Source organism: Psittacula echo (assembly GCF_963264785.1).
Source record: "Psittacula echo genome assembly, chromosome: 8".
In the NCBI taxonomy this organism is placed as follows: Eukaryota; Metazoa; Chordata; class Aves; order Psittaciformes; family Psittacidae; genus Psittacula; species Psittacula echo.
The window spans coordinates 6,490,362-6,505,495 of record NC_137744.1 but is presented as its reverse complement, the minus strand read 5'-3'; the positions used below and the strand labels follow the sequence as shown (position 1 = coordinate 6,505,495).

At 35.4% G+C, this 15,134-nt stretch overlaps 1 protein-coding gene across 1 annotated transcript in view; it reads right to left on the bottom strand.

Annotated features, from left to right (window-relative positions):
• LOC308224578 (connector enhancer of kinase suppressor of ras 2-like) overlaps positions 1 to 15,134 on the bottom strand; it is a gene marked incomplete at both ends in the record, with an annotated part of 189,371 nt that overhangs the window by 31,088 nt on the left and 143,149 nt on the right. Inside the window, 3 exons of the mRNA XM_080624676.1 lie at positions 4,361 to 4,395; positions 13,216 to 13,469; positions 14,039 to 14,125. Coding sequence (XP_080480802.1) covers positions 4,361 to 4,395; positions 13,216 to 13,469; positions 14,039 to 14,125 — 376 coding nt within the window. The remainder of the gene's footprint in view (positions 1 to 4,360; positions 4,396 to 13,215; positions 13,470 to 14,038; positions 14,126 to 15,134) is intronic.

The following is a 15,134-nucleotide window of genomic DNA, read 5'->3' as shown; positions in this document are numbered from 1 at the left end:
TCTGGCAGTAATGGATAGGATTATAAACTAGAAGTAACATAAAATGATTCTAGTTATAACAAACTGCAAATATATATTTACCACTGATTAAACAATTTTAGACAGTAATAATGTCTTTGATTTGCATTTATTTGTCCAAAAAAAGCAATCCCAATTTATTTTTTGACTATTCCGATTTGTTGGCTTTTGTGGGTTGTTTTAATCTAGGAAAGTTTCCAGTAGGTAAAAAGAGAACACTATTAGCCAGAATCTACTCCTGGAACAGATATACCTGGGTATAAATTACTGGTAGTGCATTTCATATTCTGTCAAACTACAACACGCTCTGAGTGTTCTGACTGGAGACTTATGTGAGCATCCAAGTTGCTGCACAGGCCATAAACAGACTGTTTTGAGAGCTTTTCTTGCTAGTCCTCTGTAGGATGGCTCCTGTTTCATAAGGTTACATAAATGTAGGAGCTTAGGGACGCAGCACAGATGATCAAGAGATAATTTCAAAGCTGCTGGTTAAACACTATGGACAACAGTGACGCCTGTGCTTGAAAGCACACTTAATCCCTTCCTCCACCTGCATTTCTTACAAGCATACAGTGATTCAAAACACAGCCTGAGGGACAACTCTGCTGCTCCACAGCAGCTGTAAACAATCACACAATGGCACCTATAATCCTGCCTTTTTATGTGGCAGACACTTGGGAGATGTAAATTTATAGGTGAAAGGGGCATGCAAAGCTCCCTTAGGCCTTCATGCCTCACATTCTGAACTACTTCAAGTGCTATTTGGTTGCAGCTCAGGGTCAGGGGCACCATAATTAACTTGAGAAAAAAACCTTAAATTCAGCATATTAGGAAACACATTTGTGATAGAAGGTACTGTAGATACAACATGAAATTTCCTCACGGCTGGTTCACAAGAACACATATGTAGCAATTTCCACTCATCTACCTGGTCACAGGACCGCATTTTTAATCACCTTGTCTGGATTCATGATTTATATTGAGGTTATTAAAACCTCCACAGCTTATGTAACCTATCCCTGACACAACAAGTCAATTCTCACTGCAAATTAATTGTTGAGTATTTTGTAGTGAGATTTGAAATCCCTTCTCAGTTCCATGCTGGCTCAGCTACTGGCTCTGAACTATGCTACAGGCTATGACTTGATACTTCAAATAACAGCCAGCTAGCTCAGATGTATCTGTACTGTTATGCTGTCACTGCACTACAGGGGTATCTGTACATGCAAAGTTGACAAAACAATGTCAAGACTGAAAGTTATTTTCAAAGTATTTATCTCCTCTGACCTCTCCAGCACTAACCACAGTAAAATAATTTCCGAAGCATGCTACTGTGGACATGACTAGAACAATTTTTAAGCATTCATATTTACAAAGACAAAATGTGTTATGAAAATAAAGCCTGAGCAGCATTTTCACATGGAAACTCAGTGCAAATATTCATAAAACCTGTTTATTCAACTAGCGGTTGTGCAATGCATGAATGATACAATTCCTTTCTGCCTTCTCTTCCCCTTGCAGGCCTGCATGGTTAGCTGAGCAGAGTAAACTCTTCAAACCCAAGGTGTTTGTAACGATGGTTACATTACACACACGTGTCTAGAATCTAAATGTCAAAGTTTCCTATTACTAGAAGGAAAATTCTCCTAAAGTAAAATGAAGTTCAAAGAACACAGTGAACTGTGCTAAGGATACAGTCAGATGTCTGTTTGCAAAAAAAGCTGCAGCAGCGACTACGTGAAAGATGCCCATTACCCCTTTCTCCTCTGTAAAACAATTATAAACAGGGTAAACTGCTTCCGGTAAAAGGAAAACAAATTGGCTGCTTCTTCAGGAAGCATTTAAGTTAGCTTGCCTTCCTGAAACCTCAGAACAATCACACATTAGTGATTCCACCTCCAATCGCAGAGTGTAATTTCCTAACTCATGACACCTGCTCAGAAGTGAAGTCACAACTTCCCTGTGGCTGCCCTAATTTTCTAGCCACAAAACTGCTCAAGAGCATAGCTCAGATTTTTCTCCATTATCTGTCAGAGAGAGGCAGAGTTTAATGTGTAAATGGACAGTATCTTATAATGAGGGATGCGGTTGTTCTGAGTGGGTGGTGAAAGTCCAGCCCTGTGCATAGTGCTGGGCCAAATCTGTGATGTAGATGTGCCAAAATTCTGCACAAGATAGACTTGCGTTACATTCTACTTATGCGATGAGTTTAAAAAGTGAGATATGCATAGTAACATTCTGTAGTTCTGTATCTCTCACATAGCTGCTGGTGGTTTTGGTATGTATTTCCTGCAGCCTGTGGTACAGTCTGCTACATGCAAGAAACATCTTTCTTCTGGCTTTTGGCTTTTTTGTCTTTTCATAAACAAAGGATGCAGTCATATCATGGAAACTCAGTAGGCAACTGCACAGTTAATTAAGATAATGCTATTTCATCCATATAATGTGACTCAATCCACATAGTTTGTCTCCTGCTCCCCAAAACCTAACTGTATATGATAAATATCTGAAGGGGTTTTATTTTGGTTTAAGCTGTTTAATCTACTTAGAAGAAGGTTATTAGGAACAGGAAGCTGTAATTCTGCCTCTTTTAAAATACTTTTCAACATGTTGAAAAGATTGTGGACCTGAATTTTAGAATGATTGGGACTAGGATTAGAAAACTGACAGTCATTCTATGGAAGAATATTAAAGAATAGCCCTTTGCTATGAAAGTTTGCCAAAATTTCATCAAGTCATACGTCCCTGGAAAATATCTCTCAGCAGATGTCCAGTAGAGACTTGTGTCCTGTCCACGAAGCATGTTCCATCTGGATTGCAATGTCCCTGCCAAACTGAGCATGTGCAATCCGCTCGGAATAATTAGGCATGCTTTGTTCTATGAAGAGCAAAATTCATTTGCTCCTTCTGGTTGCAAGAGAAAGAAGACAAAAATGGGGTGAGGCTTTTTTAGGACTGGTATGTGATTTCTTTCTGTTGCAGAAAGTCAGGTAGGAAGGACCTGAAGGAAGGAGCAACCATCCCGGAAGGAAGAAGGGTGAGAAAAGGGAGTGACAAAAAGTAGGGAGAAACAAGTGTGAGGGAAGAACAGGGCAAGAGCACCTGGCATGAAGGAGCTGGGAGATTAAGTGAAAACAGCAAATGCAGAAGATTGACAGAAAACAGCAAGCTCTGAAAACTCCAACATGAGCAGTAAGGGCAAAAGGTGAAATCCAACAGTTACTTAAAAAGAGGCTGAGAATGACACACTTTTCTCCCATGTAACCCCTGCCTTACACAAGATAGACACTGCTTTGGTTCTGAATTGTTACTAAGTGGGACTATATTAATTTATTGTAAAAATAAAAACCTACAGTTAGCTGAGGTAATGGATGACAAGGTAATGAACTACTACAATAGTGACAATGGAGAGACAAGCCCGTCTTGTATAAGATGAAGTAGAATTTTAACCTAGAAAAAGTCTTTCAAACTCTACATTTACCTCACTTTCATCTGTGATAACAGTGCTGCTCGATTTAGTTGAATGCCATTTTAAACGCTCACAGTACCCTACAACGGGTAAGCATCAGTAAATTCTTTTACTGATTACTGTAATTACTATTACAACTGTCTCTGAAATGAGCTGCAATGTTTAATACACATATAGAGAGGCAAAAATTCTGACATTCCTGAAAGATCAGGCAGGAGGTGACTTGTGTTTATAATCAGCAGCTAGTATCATTGTGCCTCAGACTTCCAGCTGTAATGTAGCGGTACTTATATCATTGAAGAATATCATTGTGAATTTTAAATCCTTTAGATCGGTGAAAGCACTCTAAATTAATTATTTCTTTTATATTCAGTGCATGGCTTAACTTCTTAAATAGGTTTAGGCCATAGAGAGGATGAAAAAATGTTAAAAAGAATAACTATGAACTAGATGAACAGATTCCAATTAAACTTAATTATGACGTACTATGATACCCAAGTATTTGCTATTATAAATTTGTTCTTTTAATTTGACTTACTGCATGCAACTACAGTACGAACATACTTCATCAGACAAACTGCAAAGGAAAGAGAGACAGAGACAAACCCACTGTTGTAGTATAATTTTTTCCTCCTCCTAATCTTTAATAAACTTACATCTAAAATATATTTTCAACTTTTGGAACCTATATTTGTATTTGATGTCAGTAAATGAAAATGAGGACATTTACTAAATGATGTTAATGCCAATATCACTTAATCCTGACAGTTTATTTCTCAAATATTGCAACTCAATTTCTGGGAGTAAACAAGTAAATGTAATTCATAGATACATTATGTAGGTATTTAAATATAAAGCAACAGAAGTAATTACCTTTCAGTATCTCCACTGATTGTGTCTCCTGCTCTCTGTAGAAGAAAAACAAATAGCATTAAGCACGACTAAAGACTATATATACTTCCTTGGTGCACTCAACATAGTGGTATCTGCAGTGAGAGAAGTAAACCACAGTAGTCATTCTGTGACTTTAAGGAAAAGGAAATGGAAAATTTAGTTCAATTTCTAACTAAAGGTTATTTCACAGTGAAGATCAAGCTTAAAGCAATTTACGTCTGCACTTACAGCTTCAGCTGCTGCATAATTGTGATCAAAGCTCATTAAAATAAGAAAGCTAAAATTTGTCATAATGTCAGTGTTTGCAAAAATATTCATATTTAAAAGGGAGTTTAAATGTAAAGGACAAATATTAGAATGTAGTATACAGAATCTCAGAAGAACAAGCTGTCACCAAAACTTTCTTTAATATTGTTCTCACCTAGTTTTATATAACGATTTACTACGCTGGTTATTCCTCTGAGGTTTGGAAATGAACTTGTCTTGCAGTAGTAAGTGATTCAAGAATGGTTCAGCTGTAACAGTAATTAAAAATAAAATCTTCTGACTGTTTTTGTTACTTTAAACCAAGCTTTATGATGGAGTTTTCCCACAGCTAAAAAGCCAGTTTCTCATCTTGAAATCTCAACAAAGTATGCTTTACAATGAACGTGTATTTGTTTATAAATGTAGAAATCTGTACTTGAAAAATCTTTGACTATATGCTTTCTGACTAAGCATGAAACAGATTATTTTTCATGGGTATATTTGTGTTTTAATACCACCACTTTAGGCATAGAGTAGGGTACTTAATCACATGTGACTTCAGAGAACAGCTACAAAACTGAAATGCATGCTGCACATGTAAGAGACAGGAAGTCTGCTGAGTCTATGTAACCACATGGGCTGTAACACAGATATATTCTAACAGCAGGCTTTTCTAAGAAGACTTTAAAATCTTCAGGGCACAAGTATGTGTTTTGCCACTCCCCTCCCTCCCATATTCCTTTGGTGTATCTGTCTACAGAATCATTTCTCGTCTTTTACCTTGCTATTTCTACTATAGCTAATAGAAGATTCACCACTTGAAGAAGGTAAAAACACCTAAAGTGATCAAGTTATCCTGGTATATAATATATATTATATATATATATTAACTAATAGATTTGCACGAGACTGATGATACCACAGTAATATGAAAATACATCAAGAGTCTTGTTTGTCACTTGCTTGCATCTAGTAAAATAGTTATCTAAGCTAAGATCCAACAGACATCTTCACCACAGCATGACCATGTAGATCTACATGACTCTTTTTCTTTTCTCTTAAGCATTCCTGTTATCCGAAGCATTCATCATATCCAAATGAGAATCAGCCTCCCACAGGAACATCGTGAACAGACAGTAGGATTATTAATGGCAAAGATTTATTTCCAAACTATCAAGCATATGAAGTTACTGACAGCCTATATAAAGTCAAAGGTGGATCACTAAATCAGTACATGTTTCATAACGATTATAGGGCTAAAAATTAAAGAATGGCAAGCACTCCTCTGATCTTGCAGCCGGCGCATTCTGTGACATGTTTGCGTTTTAACTGCCACAGTTAACCCACACTCAAGGCAGAGAATATGTCATGGCAAAACTTTTCAATACAACATAAATGACACGCAACTAAACATTTTCACTTACATAGCCTTTTCTGTCTCTTACCTTCTGCAATACTAGGATGCTACAAATTTTACAAGTAACTTTTGATTTTCTTTTGTTGTTATATTAACTACTAGCCTTTTACTTCTGGTATTCTTCAAATATTCTAGTAAATACAAGTATCAAAGATGGTTACATTCAAATAAGAGAACTTAGCTATAATTAATAGTGTACAACTTGTGTAACTGCACAGATAGAACACTGACAATGAGACAATTACTTACATGTGGTAAACTCCTATCTACAATTTCAGCAACCTTATATTTCAGCAGTTGGTTTGTTCCCAAACTAGAATTTTACTTCATCTTACTAAAAGCCACTTTCATGACTAGTAGACATGTGGGAGACTCAGGAGGCACAAGTCTTGTCGTGCTGTCACAGACTATAAATTCACAAGTTCTGTGAAATTCAGGTCACTGGCACCTATCAGCGTTCTTTAGTCAGCTGCACATTTATGTAGCTCTAGGGATTTTAGTGGATCTACTTCTGACTTGCACAAGTAGAAATGAAAGGACAATAAGGCCTGTGCAGTCTAACAAGGAGATCTGATGGTCCTCTCCCAAAGCAAATCCTGTAGAAACTTCTATTTGCCTGAAATTTCTACAAATAACTGACAACAAAAAAATTGTTTCCTAGAATCAAGATTTCATAATGCAAATAAATATTTCTCCTTAAAAAGTAAAGAAAACACATAAATCAGAAAACAAAAGAACCCTGAACTGCAGAGGTAGCGTGAAAACATTCAAAAGTCATTGTTGTAGTTTACTAGTGGAAACGAGTAGAATAGCTGGGAAAGAGACTAGAATAGTCAGTGAGTGTTACTAATCTCAGTGGTCAAATGTAATGTATTCAATTCCACCTAGATATGTCATTTATTCTGATGGGAAAAAGATTTTCACCTTTCTGATGAATACTGTCCTTCTTCTATACTCAGATATTGAATTCCATACAAAAAATAATTTCTTCTTCTGCTTCCTTAACTCACATACTCATTATCCTAAGCATTACTTTACATTATGTTTGTTTCAAAATCAAACAGTAGCCTTGTTGCCTGGGGCTTTACTGATCTCTCCAGCTCAGTGAGCTGATGCTTAACCGATTGAATACACTTGCAAAACGATTATGCTCAGCTAAAAATGAAAGCAGCATTTGAGGTTTTTCTTCCACTTGCTCTCTTTGAGAGGTGAGATAATAGAGACAGGAAATAATCTCATGCAATCTGTATCTATGTACATTTCAGAGGTACTAAATTTTTAGGCTGAAAAAAACCACAAAATGACAGATGAGAAAATTAACTGAAGACAGAGGAAAATATCCACTCAGAATGTTTAATTATGTGGTACATTATGAACATTGTATCAGCGCACAGTAGGTAACAGGTGAAGCAGCAAATTTTTTAACTAATCAAAATTCCCTTTTTGGAAAACTGTTACATCCCAAAGAGAAGCTATCCCAGATTATATTTGATGTTAAAAAAGTATTCTGAAAGAATGGCGAAAGGAAGAGTGTCTCGTGGCTAACAAAATTTATCTTATGTGTTAAAGCAAAAAATAGTCCAAAAGGACAAATCACAACAATGGATAAACCGTGTTCTATGTTGACCAAAGCCTACTTTTGTCCTCATTGATCCATTCTTTTAATTTAAGGGAAACAAAAGATAAATTTTTATCTGAACAGCAAAGGTACAAAAAAATAAAGAAAACAAAATATCAACACATCATCAAAAAACCCCAAAACCCAAACTAAACCCCAAACCCAGCACAAAAGTTCTTTTCTTCAAAAACTAAGAATAAATCCTGTGTTCTTAAAAAATGGGTGAGGTTTTCTAGGTCAAAGAAAATCAGTGTGTTAACCTGTAAATATATTTGTGTTCTCTCAAACTCTTATGTTTTTCTGGAGCAGACACTGGATATGATCTTGTTGAAATAAACCAACTATAACTATTGAATATTTAGGAATGAGCAAGCATTCCATGTTGCATGCTATGAATCTTCATTTTATACATGATGTAGAGGGACTAAAGTGGACATTCACTTGGATTATCCTCTAAAGTTTAGAGAATTTTATTTTATCATAGAAAAATTTCAAGGTAGATTATAGTGCCATTTAATAAAAAGTATGGTGAAGTTTCACAGATTTCAACTGAAAAACATAATGCAGTTCTTCCTGATACAGCTGGAAATCCAATCACATGAAATTATGCTGGTAGAGATGGAATGTATTTCTATCTGCAACTTTCCCACTGTCACAAAGCACAAACATTTTCTTGCTGAGAAGGTAAGATCATCTGACAGGCAGCCCAGTATTCAGCAGTGATTTTGCTGCACAAGACTCCATAGGAAAGGGAAGGGAAGTGGAAAAAGGGGAATGGCCTTGAAGTTGAAAGTGTGTAGTGTAGCTCAAGAAGTTACACAGGCCAGGGAAAAAGACAATAAATTCTTTCCCCTTCTTTTTTCTCACTTTCTCCATCCCTCTAGGGACAGGCTGCCTGTGACCTGTCCTATACAGGACTGGCCTTTTCTGTCACACTTTCTCTCATCCTCCAAAGCCTCCTTCTCATTCTCTTGGTGAGGAATGTAGGAAGCCTGCTGAGAAGAGGTAAAGGGCAGGAACCAATGCTTGAACGAGTGAGGGAGAAAAACTCAGAGGAGAGTCTTCAAAATACAACAGCTGGCTTCCTGTGTACTGATCCTTTTGTCAGCAACAGTGGGAGATGGTATTTGTGTTATGAGTTTGCATATTATCATTCCTCCGGACTATACATGTTGAGATTATGAGAGTAATAGTATCAGTTATGGCTAATATTTATTAACAAATGTTCATACCTCAGCTGAGCTTCACAAACACTCTACAGAGACAGGTGCACACATTATGCTTGGTTGAAAGGCAGTATATTATTTCAGGAGTAAGCTCAACCATTTTACTCAGTTGCTTCTTTATCCGAAAAGGTCTATCTGAAACAAAGCTGGTTTCTGATGTGCAGATACATGAGTTAAATTTGATCTAATGTAGAGAATCCATACATGGTTTTCATTTTGCATTATGCACAGGGTATAAAGAGTACCAGAAGTTCAGACTGAATGGTGATTTCTCTTCATTAGTGGAGTGGAGATCAAAGGCAAAACTTTTCAGCATGACAGAACTTCCTTTGTGGAATTAGTTGCTCAGCACTAAACCGTAACACAGATCCAACTGCCTTCTTGCTTCTTCTTATTGCAAGTAGGTGTTTTTTACAGAAATAAAGGACAACCATAGTTCTAGACTAACACTGTTTTACGCCTTTTTTCCTGGATTCAGGTTGATTGTAAAGTTCAGAATTACTGAATGAATGTGGAAATCTACAGGCTATTGACAGTATTAATAAAAAAGAATATTTTTTAACGTTTTATTTCCCTTTATATTCCTTTGTACTGTAAAATGCCTTATCCCTTTTGAACTGTTTATAGATCAATGAAGGGTATACTTTAGAAAATCATCTCTGAACAGAACTATAAAGAAATATGTTATTGGACATTGCTACTGAAGGATTCTAGATACTTGTCAGCTCAAGCCTTCATGTGCACAGTTATAGTACAGCACATATGCAAAATAATCTTATTTTAAAATCAATACAACTGGACAGAATCAGTGTGAAGCTACAGAAGCTAGATAGACTTATATTAGCTTCCCTGAGCAGCTAGATTCCATATAATCATCCTCATAGTGATTTCTCAACATAATTGCAAGGTAGGGGAAGAAGTTTTCCATATTAAAGAGATTCAAATTAAAAGCAAAGGTAGACTTTATTCAGCAATTCAGAAAGGAAATAAAACTGTGAAGAAAGTAATTCTTATCCTTGACAGTGCAGTTTTGTTTCTCCCTGCAGGACCAGGAAAAAAGAAATAAAATATGAGGACTTTTTCTTCCTACAAAATTGGCAATAAAAGACTCCTCCTTCAGTCATATGGAGCTGAATACATATGATTCCTCCAGACTTAGTTGTTATACTTATAGCACTCAGGCTGCCTAACACCAAAAGAGGCATCTGGAACATCTGGCCCATCCCAGCATGCATGCATTACAGAAAAAACAGATCTACATTGGTTTTGGACACATTTTAGTTCTCAGCATGTACCATTAAATTTTATGTTATTTGTCACGCTGACTTCTGCAGCTCCAAGAACAGTTAAATAGCTTTTACATCACTCTGTGCTAAAAGGCATGCATTACCAACTTCCTGGGGTCAGCGGGAAGAAAATAAAAAGCAAATTAAGCAAATGCTGTGAAACAACGACTAATCCTGAACTACTATCATGCTTCAAGTTACCTTTAAAATTAAAAGGGACTCCTGCCATAATATTCTCCATGACTACCTTGAAGCAGTCGTTATTTCTGTTACACTGCATAGGGAATATTGAAATGAAAAAATCTATCTTAAAATTAATTAAAAATTAAGTCCCTTCTACATACTGAATTCTAATTCACAAAAAAAAATTAGAAGATTCAATAGTTTATAATCCAATTTCTTAATATATGACACTACAAAACAAAATATCCAATTACTTAGTAGATAATAGGCCCAGAACATTTACTGCCAAGTAAAACCGGAAAAGAGATCATTATCTTATTTGAGAATTTAATGTAATAACCAGTAAATTCAATTTCAGAGTTTCAGAAACTAGTGCAGATTTAAGGCAGTAAAACCACACAGTTGAACCCCATGTGGATTTTCAGACTGATCTGGAGTATGAACTTTTTGAGCTAATATTCTTCAGAATGCCCTCGTCAATATAAAATAAAAACATATCCAGATTTTAACTCTTTTCTGGTAAGCCCAGAGCCTATCCCAACAGTGCATTTCAGTAGTCTCTAACGGATATACTTTTGTGGTATTTACATATACCTCATTATTCAGTTTAATCTGGTAAACTATGTCTCTTTAGAAGTGAAGCATAGTAAACATCGGAAGTCATGTTCTAAGAAATACTTTATTGATTACTAATTAACCATAATAGCCTTGTTAATTTTAATTGACTCTTCCTCAAATTCTGTGACATGAGTCACAGAATTGCGTATCAATTAAATTAGCATTATAAATATATCCTGAAAGGGGCAGTGTTTCTTGACAGTGATATTTTACTGCAACATAGCTTTATGCATCATTTTATATCCTGGGCATACTGCCAATGTTGCATTACCTAAATATCCATTTTATGTAGTAACTCTGCATCCTCACAACAACTTATGAAATCAGCCTAATTGTTTAATTTTAGGTTCCAAATCAACATTCTTTCCAAAACATTAATCTAGTGGTGAATCTATGCAATTACCCATTTTGTAAAACTTCTTACGTCTGTGTCTGGTAATTTAAACTACTGTTAAGTGAGTGCCTTTTTTTTCTGTGTGTATGTATTTATGTAAGTGCTTAGAAAATAAAGCAATGGCTAAGTGATGCTGTGTATCTCAGTTCCTCCTTCCATCATGCCATTCTTGTTGGCTTAAAAGACACTATCAATCACCTTCCCTTTACTAAAGATGGCTAAGATCCTGTTTAGCATTATCATCTCCATTTTTCAAAGCATTTAGGTAGGCTTAAATTTTTATCTCTATCCCAAAGCTGTTCTGGGCATGTATTAAGTGTAGAGGAAATAATGGAAATTTGATTATAACAGTTCTGCAGTTTTGACTTCCATAAAAAACCCAACCAACCAAAAAAACTAAACCAGTTTTGTCATCTGATAGCATTGCCTCCAGGCAGCTGAGAAAAAACAAAACACAGAGCAGAAGAGCAAGGGAAAGGTAAGCTGACCTCAGACAAGTTCTTCTTATTATTTCTCTATTTTTAATATGAAAGTAACGAAAGCTGGTTTGTAGTGATTTGGTTTGCTACAGTTTAGAAGTATCTTTTTTTTATTAACCTTAGTCTTGCTGTAGACTGAATTCTTGATAAAAGAAAATCTCATTATCCAAATAAATAAATATATTAATGTGCTTATGGAAGTCCCAGTAACACCTTTAGATATGAGATGATCTACTTAAAACCTAAATTTTAATTCAGGAACATGACTATCTGTTATTTTTATCTTCCTTTTTGTTACCAAAAGGCCATTAAATATTCTTTGATATTTAACTTTTTCATTCTGGGTAGATATCTTTCAGGACAGACATGCCAAACAGTGTTTTGCTTCTCTTTTCAGAATTCTTTCAGTATTCAAAGTGGACAGATGCGAATATTCTGTACTGGCAAGAACCCACAAAACCTGTGTCAGCAACTCTTGTATATTTGTTGACTCAGTTCCTCTTGTATATTTATAAGGCAGTTGACTAAGTGCCTGAGATATTCTGATTCCTATGACTATCTCTTGAAAGACTGCAAAAGTCTGCCTCTAATGTTCAAAACATTTATGGTGATAAAAGAATTTATACCATTCTCTCAGTCAATGAATAATCATTTTACATGTGTCCACCTCTGTAATTACTGCACATCATAGTAGAGTTTATGAAAGAGGCACTGCACTGACTTCTTGGGTAGACCAACCACTACAAGTAACGTTATCTCCTTTTTTTCCAGTTTCCTGTATTTCCTTCAGACCCTTTACATTTGATGTATTATGTCATTAGTTTCATATTTATTGTGTTATCCTACAATATTATATTACTAATTTATCTTGCCTGTTTCAAATAGTTGCGTTTGTATTAACACGCAAAGAAAGCCACAGAATGAAGAACTGCTCCTAGTCATTGGGACTTACAAACAGAAACAGTTGAAAAAATAATATAAAACTGTGTATTTATTGCAGACATTTAAGATAAAATAATATTTCTATTGAAACTTCTATTACTACTGATGATGAGAAATAAACTGACAATAAACCTGGGAACTTAACCAATAACTATCATTATTTAAAGCGCGCAATTAGCGTCTTACCCTACATGACTCATTTCCCTTTCTTCAGAAGACAGGTGAGTCAACAGACAATCATCACTCTTCCAGAAATTACCTAAAGCCAGTTGATTCATATACTGAATACTGTTCAGTTTTCTGCAGACTTGCATAATTTTCTCATTCATCCTAATAAATGAACTACTGCTTTTCTCTCTGGATCTGAAATCCTTTTCTGTGACTTTGTGATCCAAATAATCTGTGTGAGATTTTTATGTACTTACGTGATAAAGTGGAACTGTATTGTTTTCTGCCAGTGAGAAATTCAAGACATCTTGCTGTCCAGGTTCAAGCCTGATATTAATAGTAGATGCCAATACAGATGGACTAATAGGGTAATTTGTACTGCTTGTGGGTTTGCCCTTTTTTCTTGATCTACGACCTGTGTCCCTTTTGTTGTCTTTTTGTGTCAAAGGCTCTTCTTGGATAACCAGTATCTTGTCATCACTCAGATACCGCAGGAGTGAATTCTCAGAGTCAGTTGTTGGAGGAAAAGAAAAGAAAAAAGAAACATTAATAAGAGGAAACAAAAAGAGAATAATGAAAAAGGAAAAAAAAGAACTTTGCTATCACCATGCTTCTTGCAAAGTTCATAATTCCCACTGGAATCAATAGGAACTTATTCAATTAGGACTGCTGGTCTGAACTCTGACAGTACAATTGCAGATTTTTATTTCAAATACTCATTCATACTAATTGAAACGTGTCTCAAAGGACATAACATCTATAACATCACTTATTGTTTTCTATAACTGTGAAGATTAAGAACTGATTGCTATTAACATATATCTGAATTTTGCAAGTCTTTTTTTTCCCTTGATGTTTATCTTTTTTTACACTACAATTAGATAGAGTAAATCCCTTCTACTAATACAAACTTTTTAATTAGCAGAAACACAAAAATCCAGATACTAAACAGGTTCTTTTATGTTCTCTGTGGTACTCCAGAAAAACAGACTGGGTTCCTGTAATGATATCTTCATGCTTCTTAGGTAACAAAGAAAAAAACTTGGAGAACAGGAGAGGAAAAAAGAAAAAAATACTCACCTCTGCTTCCCCTCTTGTACATGTTTTGTTCTGTTGACTCCCCTATCCAACTGTACTCAGTAGGCATAGAAACAGGCCTTAAATCTCCTGGAAACAATTCCAAGGTAAATCATTACAATTTTTGAAGACTAAAAATAGAGGAGGTATAGATTATGTTTATAAATTACAGTCATGACATGACCCTTCAGAGCAATCCTTTTTATCAGCACCTATATATTATTATAGGTGTAGCATTCAGGATCAATTAAACATCATATATGCTGGATTCTCCTCTTCATCAAACCAATCTGAAGGAAAGTACCACTGACTTTGGTGAAATTCCTTGTAAATGGGAAGTAGATTACAAATATATTTTTGAACTCTGTTCTGTAAAAGCTTGCTCACTCATTAAATAGATGTTTTGGAATAATTCGAGAATCAGTTTTTAAATGGACTAATTATAAATCTAGTTTTACTAAATGCTTTAGTAAAACTAGAAAGACTGTTAATACAGATACAACATTATATATGTAGCAGTTAAACAGTAAAACCTATCTGGCCTGGAAAACCACATGGTGAGTAACGAGGGGGTCTCATTTCAAGAGCATGAATTTTAAATGCCTTAAAAAGAAAACATAGAGTGCAGTTTGGTAACAAAGGCAACAACAACAAAAAAAAGAAGATTCAGATATTAGGGGTTTTATTAATACAATTTTATTGCTCTATGGCTGTAAGATATTAATGGGCAGTAGTCATTCCCTGCTATAGTATCAGTAGAACATTAATAGCAGGCCATTAAAAGAGGAATACTGCATACCCTACTATAAAGCATTAGCACTCTGGCCTTGTCAGTGTGCGTTATTATCACAAAACACAGAAACACACCCTCTACATTATGGGTTAAGTTCTGTCTGACCCATAAAGCCAAAGATTCATTTTTCCATATACCAGCTGACTAGACTTTGTGTGTTTATTAAGCACTAGAGCACATTTTTTTAAGGTAGCTTGCTACTGGTCTGTTTCTAGGATAATTATAGAACTTAAATGTGAACAAGTGTTTCTTTTCATTATAAATTTTCCCATGCTGATTAGAGTGACAAAGTATTTTCCGTGGATT